The 11,832-nt window shown below is 37.7% G+C and overlaps 1 protein-coding gene across 2 annotated transcripts; it reads left to right on the top strand.

The window, feature by feature from the left end:
• The first annotated feature begins 3,539 nt into the window (after positions 1 to 3,539).
• Positions 3,540 to 6,587, top strand: PTH (parathyroid hormone). Of its 2 annotated transcripts, none has more exons than XM_012001502.1 (3): positions 3,540 to 3,673; positions 5,774 to 5,864; positions 5,968 to 6,587. In XM_012001502.1, the coding sequence occupies exons 1-3, from the start codon at positions 3,595 to 3,597 to the stop codon at positions 6,227 to 6,229; spliced, it is 432 nt and encodes a 143-aa protein (XP_011856892.1). In that variant the 5' UTR covers positions 3,540 to 3,594; the 3' UTR covers positions 6,230 to 6,587. The 2 variants fall into 2 exon arrangements, with proteins under 2 accessions (XP_011856892.1, XP_011856899.1); XM_012001509.1 differs by lacking the exon at positions 3,540 to 3,673 and adding an exon at positions 3,701 to 3,799.
• Positions 6,588 to 11,832: the final 5,245 nt, after the last annotated feature.

Below are 11,832 nucleotides of genomic sequence, written 5' to 3'. Positions count from 1 at the left end.
GAAACTCAATAAATCTGTTTTGTTTTTTTTTTTCAAAAAAAAGGGGGGGTTGAAATTATCCAATCTGTTCACAAAACATGGAATTAGAGAGATGTAGCTGGATTTTTCAGCCCTGGAAGCTTGTTGATGTCAAGTTCCCAAAGCCATACTAATTCCTGTTGAGCAAACAGAAGGAAAAAGTATCCGTCTTAACTTAAACCTTCCATAAGGGAATAGGGCACAACACACGGCATTTTATTCTTCCCAAATGTGAGGAATACATTAGATTATTTGACCCTAGCTTCAGTACTTTAGAATGCTAAGAAAGGCTGACCTTTTCAAAGCAAAAAGCTGTGCTCAGCTCTTCTCAGTCACGGTATCATCAGTCTCTTGTGCCCACATATCCCCTAGCCTTGTCCTCCTAAGTGATTTCCTTCTATCTAATATCTGCAGGTCCAGAGCCTGATGGTTCAGATAAACTATATGTTAAGTCTTGGCAGCTATATTACTGCTTTGTGAGAAGGTCAAGTAGTCCTTTGAAAAATCTGAAGGACACAACAATATTACTAATGCACATGTTTAGAGTTTAGAGAGGACTGCAAGACAAAACTCCTTGGCATTCACACAATAACCTTCCAAAATTTACCCAAATCCTACTTATTTGGATTCATCATCCATTTCCCCATTTTCCTTCTCCATCCACAGGCACATACTCAATATTCAGTCTTTTTTTTTTTTTGAGACAGGGTCTCACTCTGTTGCCCAGGCTGGAGTATAGTGGCATGATCACAGTTCACTGCAGCCTCCTTCTTCCAGGTTCAAGTGATCCTCCCACCTCAACCTCCTGAGTATCTGAGACTACAGGTGCGCACCACCACATCCTGCTGATTTTTTTTTAACTTTTAGGAGAGATGAGGTCTTGCTATGTTGCCCAAGCTGGTCTCAATCTCCTGAGCTCAAGCAATCCCCTCACCTCAGCCTCCCAAAGTACTGAGATTACAAGTGTGAGCCACTGCGCCTATTCAGTCTTCATTGAGTGCATGCCTGTGCACACGCAGTTCCCTCTGTCCTTTCTTACCTTCTCTGATGGAAAACACAATCACCTTTCAGGACAGTTCAGTTTTTCAGTAAAACAGCTTCCAACAACTTTAGGGAAATTGTCACTTCCTCTTCTGTGCTTTTATAAGTCTTTGTTCATACTCTATTATAATACCTATCATATTATACTGTAATTATGCATTAAATTTCAAGGCATTGATTATGTCTCAATTATCCAATGATTAATACAGCCCCTGGCAGATAGTATTCAATGCATTTTTTGAGTGAACAAAAAAACCAGATTTATTGAGTTTCGATTGATATACAAAGAACTGTTCATATTTAATGTATACAATTTGATGAGTTTGGACATACATGTTATACCTGTGATGCCATCACCACAATTAAGGTAATAGACATTTTTTGAGCAACCACTGTCTAAACTGTTTGCTTTATTTTTCTGTAAAACTGGTTTAATAATGTGGTTGCCTTGGTATGACAATTTATTCTATAAATAAGTGTAAGAGGAAGAAGAACAAGAAAGTGGTAATTGCATTACTCCTAGAAGGCTGTCAATTACATCAAACTTACCCAAAGTGGGAAAAATCTCCAAATCAGAATATTTAGCATGGCTTTATAATAACAATGCAAAATGTGTTTATAAAACCATTTCTGTATGCAGAAGATTGAAACTGGACCCCTTCCTTACACTATATACAAAAATTAACTCAAGGTGGATTAAAGACCCAAACTACAAAAACCCTGGAAGACTACATTGGCAATACCATTATAGACATAGGAATGAGCAAAGGTTTCATGATGAAGACACTAAAAGCAATGACAACAAAAGCAAAAATTAACAAATGAGATCTAATTAAACTAAAGAGCTTCTGCACAGCAAAAGAAACTATCAACAGAGTAAACAGACAACCTACAGAATGGGAGAAAATTTTTGCAAACTATGCATCTGACAAAGGCCTAATATTCAGCATCTATAAGGAATGTAAACAAATTTACAAGAACCAAACAACCCCATTAAAAAGTGGGTAAAGGACATGAACAGACATTTTTCAAAAGAAGACATACGTGTGGCCAACAAGCATATGGAAAAAAGCTCAACATCACTGATGATCAGAGAAATGCAAATCAAAACCATAATGAGATACCATCTCACACCAGTCAGAATCACTGTTATGAAAAAGCCAAAAAATAACAGGTGTGGGTGAGGTTGTGGAGAAAAAGGAACACTTATACACTGTTAGTGGGTGTGTAAATTAGTTCAACAATTGTGGAAAACAGTGTGGTGGTTCCTCAAAGACTAAAAACAGAACTAAAATTTGATCCAGCAATCCCAGCCTGGAGCAACACTCTAAGTGAGGTTTACCCAGAGCGGAGAATTTCCTAGGGAAGGACTAGTATATATCTCTCATTATAAACTCCATATGGTTACTATTCAAATTTGTACCAGCTCTTACCTAAGGTAGAGTCAAACCTTGACAATGGCTAGTAGGAAAAGGATGACATGAAGCCAGAATGGGACCAGAACTGAGAGAGCAGATCCCACTCTGGAACCGGAGCTTTGGTGGGAAAGCAAAGCTGTCTAAAGGAGTCCTAGATATATCAAAGACATTCAACGTGTTTTGATAGGTGGACCAGGCAATTATTGCTGGAGCAATATTTGAAGTCAGACATGTAGCAGCATCATGCCCCATTAGGTTTTGGAGCAGGCTCTCATCATCCCTTAGGGAACATGAGAATAAAGACTTAACCCCTGGGGGAAAATGCTGCAAAGAGTTTTTGCTGTGATTTCAGATGACTTTGCAAATTAAAGTCAAGACTGGAGTTCAAAGAAGGGCTATATTTTTAGGCAGAAACTGAGGTAGTAAGAATTGGGTGTCATAAAGACCTTTGTTGAATTCCATCTTTTCTGCTTTCCAAGCCTAAGTTTCCTCATGTAAAAATGGGGATAAGTACCTACTTTAGTACTTTAAGTACTAACTTTAAAGGACTGCTGTGAAGATCTAGTGGGATAATGTATGTAATTAGGCACGCAGTTAGTGCTTATCAAATGTTGTTATTACAGATTAAGATGCACAAATAAAATATAACTTAAATAAATTTTAAAATAATTTCACTTTTGAAGCTTTTAAAGTAATTATGTACCAAGAGCATTTTCTCCAATTATTTTTAACAATTCCTTTAAAAAAAGGGCTACATCTGTTTTTTTGAAAGATGACCAGAAGTGATATGGATTGGTTGAAAATGGCTTGTAAAATAAGCATAACATCTATGATTTATTATCATAAAATTGTACCAACAGTATGGTTATAACAGATATACTTATTTTTGGATTTTACTTTCAAGTAAGATAATGACTTTATCATAAATCTTTGAAATCAGTCTTTTCACAGTTTAAATTCAGATTCATTAATCCAGGTAGAATTTTTCTAGGTGGTATAATTCTGTATTTGTTAAAAGTCTTTGCATAAGCCCCTTTTCAAGCCAAATGCTGTTTTCCTTTTAGTATCCAACTAACCAAAACTTAAGAAGAGTGTGCACCGCCCTGTGGGTGTGTGTATGTGCTGCTTTGAACCTATAGTTGAGATCCAGAGAATTGGGAGTGACATCATCTGTAACAATAAAAGAGCCTCTCTTGGTAAGCAGAAGATCTATATATAAAAGTCACATTTAAGGGTCTGCAGTCCAATTCATAAGTTGTCTTTATACTCAACATCAGCTCCTAATATACCTGAAAGAAGATTTTGTTCTAAGACATTGCATGGTAAGTAATCTTAAAAATTCACTTCTGAATCTCATGAGATTTTTGATAAACAAGTTATTATTTAATGTGTACCATTTCTACAAATACCATGTTGTTTCTTCAAGGTAAAATGCTAAGAGTGTTATGTTTAACATAAAATGTCACATACAAAATAAATTAATACCATTAAAATACTCTCAAATCACAAAATACGTTGTGATTAAAGTCTTCTGAGATACCTTGCTTTTTAAAAACTCATCTGAAATTATAGCAAAAAATCATTAAAATTTGGCATGCTATGCTTTAATATAATAGTATTGGTATCAAAATTTTGAAATAAAACAGGCTGATGGTGAATGAATAGTTCTGATTTAAATAATCACTATAAATGTATTAAGTGGAGTTAATATTCTATTTTTCCTGCAGAGTATTCTTATTTAGATTATTTATTTTATGGCTCATAAAGAGCCCAATCTGTATACTAAAGTTGGACAAGCACAGTTTGACTAGTGAATATTATTCCTTTCACATAAATGGCAGTTCTATTCTGAAAACTGTATCTCCTTAATTTCATGAAATTGTATTACATGAATTTAAGGGTGTTTTGCAACAATTTTTCAGCTTTTTTTCATGATATTCTTATAAGAAGCCCATATTCCTGTGAAGACAAGGAAGCAAAGCAGAGATATCTGAGGTCACTAGATGAATATGACAAAGTAAGATTAGACTCCAGTGCTCCTGTCCTCCAGCTACAGTGCTTGTTTCTAACATAAACAGAAAAAGAAAATTTTCATGTTGCTCCATCAATAGCTTTATACTGTAGAGTAAACAAAAATGTAGCAGATTATATTTCCTATGCTACTTCTAAATGACGAGTTTCCCTGTAAAACAGGAGTACATAACTACTCTATGTGTATGTTAAAATGTAGTACACTGAGCATTAAGGAAAAGCACTTCTATAATAACAGCCTTTGCAAGTACTGAAATGCTGATTAAGGCAAGAATATCCTACATAGATGTGAAACGAAGAAAGAGACAAACGTTATATTAAAAGATAATTGTTAATAAAATAGGTTGAATAAATAAAATACAAGCATTCCATTTAGAGATAAAGCTCAAAATCCATATCACAAGTAATCAATCAGATGATTTTTAAATGTTTTGACACATTATTTTTAATGCTAGGAGAAATGTGCATTAATTTTGTGAAAATCTCTAAATTAGCACCTATTTGTTTGGTGTTTATGGTTATTATTACAATGCCTGAAATGAAGTTTACTTAAGAAAGGGATTTGCTAAGTAAATAAACAGTGTTAACAATTTACACTATTAAGAAAATTAGCCGCCGGGCGCGGTGGCTCAAGCCTGTAATCCCAGCACTTTGGGAGGCCGAGACGGGCGGATCACGAGGTCAGGAGATCGAGACCATCCTGGCTGACACGGGGAAACCCCGTCTCTACTAAAAAATACAAAAACTTAGCCGGGCGAGGTGGCGGGCGCCTGTAGTCCCAGCTACTCGGGAGGCTGAGGCAGGAGAATGGCGTAAACCCGGGAGGCAGAGCTTGCAGTGAGCTGAGATCCGGCCACTGCACTCCAGCCTGGGCGACAGAGCGAGACTCCGTCTCAAAAAAAAAAAAAAGAAAAAAGAAAATTAGCCATTTTCAAGCAAGTTATAAGCATTTAGGCATAATCAACATAAAATGCAGTGCGGGGGGGCATTCTCAAAAATAAACTCTTTCATTCCTCTTGTGGCTTAAGATTTATATATTAAAACTTGCACAAGAAATCTCCAAAAGATAGTTAGGAGCATAAAACTAATTTCTAAGTTAAATTATGTGTATATATAATGTATACTAGTGTATCCATAAAATAAAGAGGTTGGTTCCAAAAGCTTCTCATGAAAACCAACCCAATTAGTTAGTATTGCATTCTGTGTACTATAGTTTTGAATATTAAAAGTATTTTAAAATACCTCCATTTTGCCTTTCCTTTTAGTGAAGATGATACCTGCAAAAGACATGGCTAAAGTAATGATTGTCATGTTGGCAATTTGTTTTCTTACAAAATCAGATGGGAAATCTGTTAAGTAAGTACTGTTTTGCCTGGGAATTGGATTTTTAATGTTGACTTTATCATTTTAAAGTGGGGAGCTAATGGGAAGTGGCCCTCTCTGTTTCTCTTCTTCCCAGGAAGAGATCTGTGAGTGAAATACAGCTTATGCATAACCTGGGAAAACATCTGAACTCGATGGAGAGAGTAGAATGGCTGCGTAAGAAGCTGCAGGATGTGCACAATTTTATTGCCCTTGGAGCTCCTCTAGCTCCCAGAGATGCTGGTTCCCAGAGGCCCCGAAAAAAGGAAGACAATATCTTGGTTGAGAGCCATGAAAAAAGTCTTGGAGAGGCAGACAAAGCTGATGTGGATGTATTAACTAAAGCTAAATCCCAATGAAAATGAAAATAGATATGGTCAGAGTTCTGCTCTAGACAGTGTAGGGCAACGATACATGCTGCTAATTTTTCAAAGCTCTATTAAGATTTCCAAGTACCAATATCTCTGATATAACAAACTACATATAATCCATCACTAGCCATGATAGCTGCAATTTTAATTGATTATTTTGATTCTACTTTTATGCATTTAAGAGTTATTTTAATTATTCTTTTCTATAGTTTATTCTTTTTAAAGTATGTTATTTCATAATTTATAAAAGAATAAAATTGCACTTTTAAACCTCTCTTCTACCTTAAAATGTAAAACAAAAATGTAATGATCATAAGTCTAAATAAATGAAGTATTTCTCACTCATTGCAAGTATATCTTTTTGGTTATGATGGATACCCAGATGTTTACATTGATCATGACTAGGTAGAACAATACAAAGTATTTTTTTTAATCATGTGCTTCACATTTGGATATTTTGAACATCAACCTTTTAGTATTACCAAAGTACGAGGTTTCCCAATTTTCAGTGGCTAAATACTGTTGTCCTCTTGGTTTCAGGAAAGGAAATAAAATGCTCAGCAAAAAAAAGGGGCATGAAGTGGTCTGAAACTTGAAAAAAGTATTTGCCCCTACATAAAAACCCACTAATCATTGTTCTAGTCTGGACCCAAAATTGCAAGAAATAGAATGTTTATATCTATTAGAAGATAATTTCATTCATTCATTTGTCATTTGACAAATATTTATTTAGTGTTTATTTATTTGTCATGTACTGTCTTAGGCACTAGCATACAATGGTAAACAAAACAGACATGGTTTCTGTCTTCATGAGGCCTAAGATTTAATGGAGAAGCCAGATATTATTAATTCATAATTTAGTTTGATAAGTGCTATGTAAGCACAGCACACGATATTGCAGGAGTGTAAAATACAGAGCACTAATGTACTTAGATCAGTGCTGTCCAGCAGAACTCTATGTGATGACAAAAATGTTCTGTATTCTGTGTTGTCCAATATGGTAGCCACATGTTCATTTATATAAAATGTGGGTAGTGTGACTGATGACTGATTTTTATCTACTTATTTTTATTTTCAATCCCTTGGTCAATTTGAACGATTTTAAATTTTAAATTTAATTTAAAACTAATTTAAATAAAATTATAAAATAAAAAATGTAAATAGCCACATATGGTAGTGGCTACTATACTGTACTGAACAGTATAGTTCAATCTCAAGATGATCCAATTGAATAAGAAACATGAGTAAGAGTTAATTAGATGAAAAGAAGTAGGAGGGTTTCCCAGGCAGGTGGTATAGCATATGCAAAGGCACTTAGTTGGGAGGGAAGATGGCTGTAATGCTAAAAGCCAGGATTACAAAAATGAATAAGATTCCATCTCTGGCCTCAAAGAGTTCATGTTCTAATGAGAAAGACAGATAGGTGAGCAAGTAATTACAATACAAATGCAAAATACTGTGAGATACAGAGAGAGTAGACTTGCCTGATAGAATGAACAATTGAGATGGAACTTTAATGGCAAGTGAACTTTGCAAAATGTAGAACAGAAGAATATTAACAAATTTCTTGCATTCTGGTGGAATCAATCCAACTGTAGTTTAAATGCAGAGAAAATCAACTTTAAATAGAAAGGGATGCATTACAGAATCACAGAGAATGCTGAAGGAAACAATCTAGGAAAGACTCAAAGTCACTGAGGGAGCGATTCTCTCTTCTAATAGCAGTGGCTGCGCTGACTATTATCCTGAGACTGCCCTGATCAGGAGGCAGCTGCTGTTCCAGAAACACACTACACCTCTACCATCCACCCCAGCAAAACACATGTCCAGCACTCTGCCTATTGGCGTCTGTCAGTGCCTTGTCACTGTAACCTTTGCTAACACTAGTATGCTAAAATCACACTGGTCCACAACAATGCTTGCCCACAGAAAGGGAGAAGTGGTAGATCACCTTAATTCTGCCTTCCCATTCTCATAAGAATGCATATGATTGGCTGAACCTTAGCTGCAGAGGTGTCTGGAAAATGTAGTTTTTAGCTTGCCAGCCTATGTAATAGAGGAATACATACTAGAAGGTGGAGTGGACAGTGTCTCTGACTTCCTGGTAGAGAAATGCCACAGTGAGTATTCTTGAATATGTCCTCTTATGGAACTGAGTGAGAATTTCTTTGGGATCATTACCCAGAAGTAGAATCATAAGACAGACATAGATGAGTTTCACAAGCACAGTTTATACTCCTTCCAGTAGAGCTGAGCATTCCTGTTTCCTTATTTCCACCTCCAGTTTGGAATGATACGCCTTTATAAAAAGTTTTGCCATATTGATGTCGGGTGGTAGCTCATTGGCTTCATTTGTGTATCTCTGATTATTAGTGAGATTGATATTATCTCTATATGTTGGTCACTTGGGTATGAACTGCTTATTTATATCCTTTGCCATTTTTCTATTGGTTTTCTGGCCCTGTTGATTTTGAGTTCTTTGTATATTCTAACGCAAATTCCTTGTAGGTTTTGTTTGTTTATTTATATATTTATGAGACAGAACAGCTTCACTGTGTTACCCAGGCTGGAGTACAGTGGTGCAATCACGGCTCACTGCAGCCTGAAATTCCCAGGCTCAAGTGATCCTCCTACCTCAGCCTCCCGAGTAGCTGGGACTATAGGTGCACACCATTATGCCCAGCTAATTTAAAAATTTTTTGTAGAAATGAGGTCCCACTATGTTGCTCAGCTGGTCTTGAACTCCTGGGCTCAAGCGATCCTCCTGTCTCCCCCTCCCAAAGTGCTGAGATTACAGGCATGAGCCATCACACCTGGCCCCGTGCTGGTTTTAAATGCCACAAATATTTTCTCCCAGTGTGTCATGTATTTGCTAACTCTTTGTATGCTTTTTTTAAAGTTAAAGGTCTTTTATTAGCATTAACTTAGCAACTTAATAATGTATTGAGATAACCATTCTAAAAAAGAAAAACTTGAAACATCTTTCTGTAGTATTGTCTCAAAAACTACAAATTGGGCAACTGACTGAAAATGCCAACTTTCCAAAGAGTGCGCAATTTCACCATGGTATTTTGCTTTGTATCTTGATCCTGAATTAATAAGAACTAGTAATATAAAGAAAATTCACAGGTTAAATCAGGTGTTCAAAATAAGTTTTAGTCAAGAGATATGTTTTAAAATTATCAATGACTTAATAATCAGATTTAATTATGTGAGGGTGATGGATATATTCATTATCTTCATTGTGATGGTGGCTTCACAGGTATATATGTAGGTCAACATTTATGAAGCCATACACTTCATGTTTGTGGTAGAAAACTTTTAGAATTACAGAAAGGACTTTTAAAAGTGGGGGACGAGGGAATCCACCCTAAATGCCACCACCAAAAATGATCACTGTTGATATTTTGGTTACTAAGTTTTTGGATTTTCTAACATACCTCCACTCAGAGTACAATTCATAATTGGCATATTAATTACAACTGAGAGTCAGCTAAAGCATGTACATATTAAAACAAGGAGACCACCCACAACATTACCAACAGTATTTACTTCCTGCCATATAAAAACTTTCACACTTATTTTAAGATGCCACACAAAGCCCATTATCCAACATGGTAACTTTGGTTTCAAACTCTGCCTGTCCATTGACTGTAGCAAAAACAGGCTTAGGTACTCCAGGTAAGAGAGAAGTAGGGAGCGGGGATGTAGGGAGAGGTGCTACCACTTCTGAAGTGTCTGTATACAGGGAGTCCAAACCTAAAACAGAGAAACTGACCCAGTTACAACAGAATTGAGACAACTGAGCCTATGATGACCACTTAGGTACAGTTAGTTATGTTTTGTCTGCATTAGATATCAACATTTACCTTTCTAAAGGATTTCTTTCTACATATCTTGAAAGACAGCATAGAGGAGTGATCCTGGCTCAGCCAAAGGACCTTGAGGCAAGCTGGTTCAGTACTTTGGGTCTCAATTAATTGCCATCTCTGTAAAATACAGCTTACAACCAAAACTCACTCAAGTACAGTTCATACACATAAAACACTTAAAACAGCTCTGCCCTTCAGCAGTGTCACTGAAGTCTAGGTGGAAGCCACACCCCTTATTAATCTGGTTTGAAGGCCTAGTGTCTCTTTCTCCACACTCATTTCCTGAACCTCCCACCCCTACAGGTCCCAGTCACACCGACTCTTCCATCAATTCCCAGAACACACTGGGCTCATCACCTCCAAAACTTCTGTTCTCACTGTTTCAGGGCTTTCCCTTTTCATGTGACCTCCCCTTCCTTCATTCTTCATCTCTTGGCTTAAATGTCACCTTGATAAACGGCTATCCCTCAGTCTTTCTAGGCTTTCCTGCTATTTTCTGCCACTAAATGCTGCTTGTTTACTTCAAACCATTTTCATGATTGGCAATACTTTGTTCACACTATTGTCTGTCTCCATTTCCTGTGGGCAGCAACTCTCTCTGGTCACCTCCATATCCCTGAAATAGTGCTCATTATGTAGTGAAGGGTAATACATACCTGTTGCCTGAATGAATGCACCCTTGTGGGGAAAGGCAGACCTTGCTACCCGGGCAGGAAGAGCAGAGGGGACAGAAAAAGTCCTTAAATGTCAGGAATCAACAGCCGAGAGGACACGAGTTCAGCAATCGAGAACCTAGACCAGGAGCGCCCAATCTTTTGGTTTGGTTTCCCTGGGCCACAATGGAAGAAGAATTGTCTTGGGCCACACGTAAAATACACTGACATTAATGATAGCTGATGAGCTAAAAAAAAAAAAAAAAATTTCACAAAAAAATCGCACGATGTTTAAAGAAAATTTACTAATTTGTGTTGGGCTGCATTCAAAGCCGTCCTGAGCTGCATGCAGCTGGTGGACCGCAGGTTGGACGAGCTTGGCTTAGATGTTGCTGTCACACGTAACAGAGCTCAGCCCCCATCAGCTCAGCCTTCTGAGGGAAAAATGCTGAAGGAGAGTGGGGCAGAGGCAGAGAGATGAGACATGGCCTCTGGAGGAGAGGTGAGGGCAGGATAGTACCCAGTAGCCGAGGAGAGGAGAGACAAATGGGACTGTGAGCCAGGGATGGAGACGCAAAGCCGTGAAGTGCCCCCATCGCCTCTGGGAGGATGGCTGGTGTCTCCAGGGGTGAGCCCGCCTGAGGACATGAGCCAGCGGAACCCAAAGATAGAGCCTCTGGAAAAACTCCAGCCACCCCAGCCCCAGGCCAAGGCCTGGCTCACCTGTGGCTCACCTAAGCCCCAGGCAGCCCCAAGAACCCGATCCCAGCAGCAACTGCGTCGCCACCAGCACCACAGCCGCCATCTTTATACTTAATTTGGATGGGCTCAGATACATCAGTTTTTCACTTTATTGTTTGTATTTTTGGGGAATGTTGTTGAAGTCTTTCCCCAGCCCTAGGCCACAAAGTTACCTCTTACATCTGCTTTAGAGTGTTACTGTTCACTTTATTTTATTATTATTACTACTTTTTTTTTTTTGAGATGGAGTCTTGTTCTGTCACCCAGGCTGGAGTGCAGTGGCGCGATCTCCGCTCACTGCAAGATCGGCCTCCCAACTTCACCC

This window comes from Mandrillus leucophaeus, unplaced genomic scaffold, assembly GCF_000951045.1.
Source record: "Mandrillus leucophaeus isolate KB7577 unplaced genomic scaffold, Mleu.le_1.0 Scaffold1178, whole genome shotgun sequence".
Lineage (NCBI taxonomy): Eukaryota > Metazoa > Chordata > Mammalia > Primates > Cercopithecidae > Mandrillus > Mandrillus leucophaeus.
Note: the sequence above shows the minus strand (reverse complement) of the source record. Positions and strands in the feature narration are given on the sequence as shown.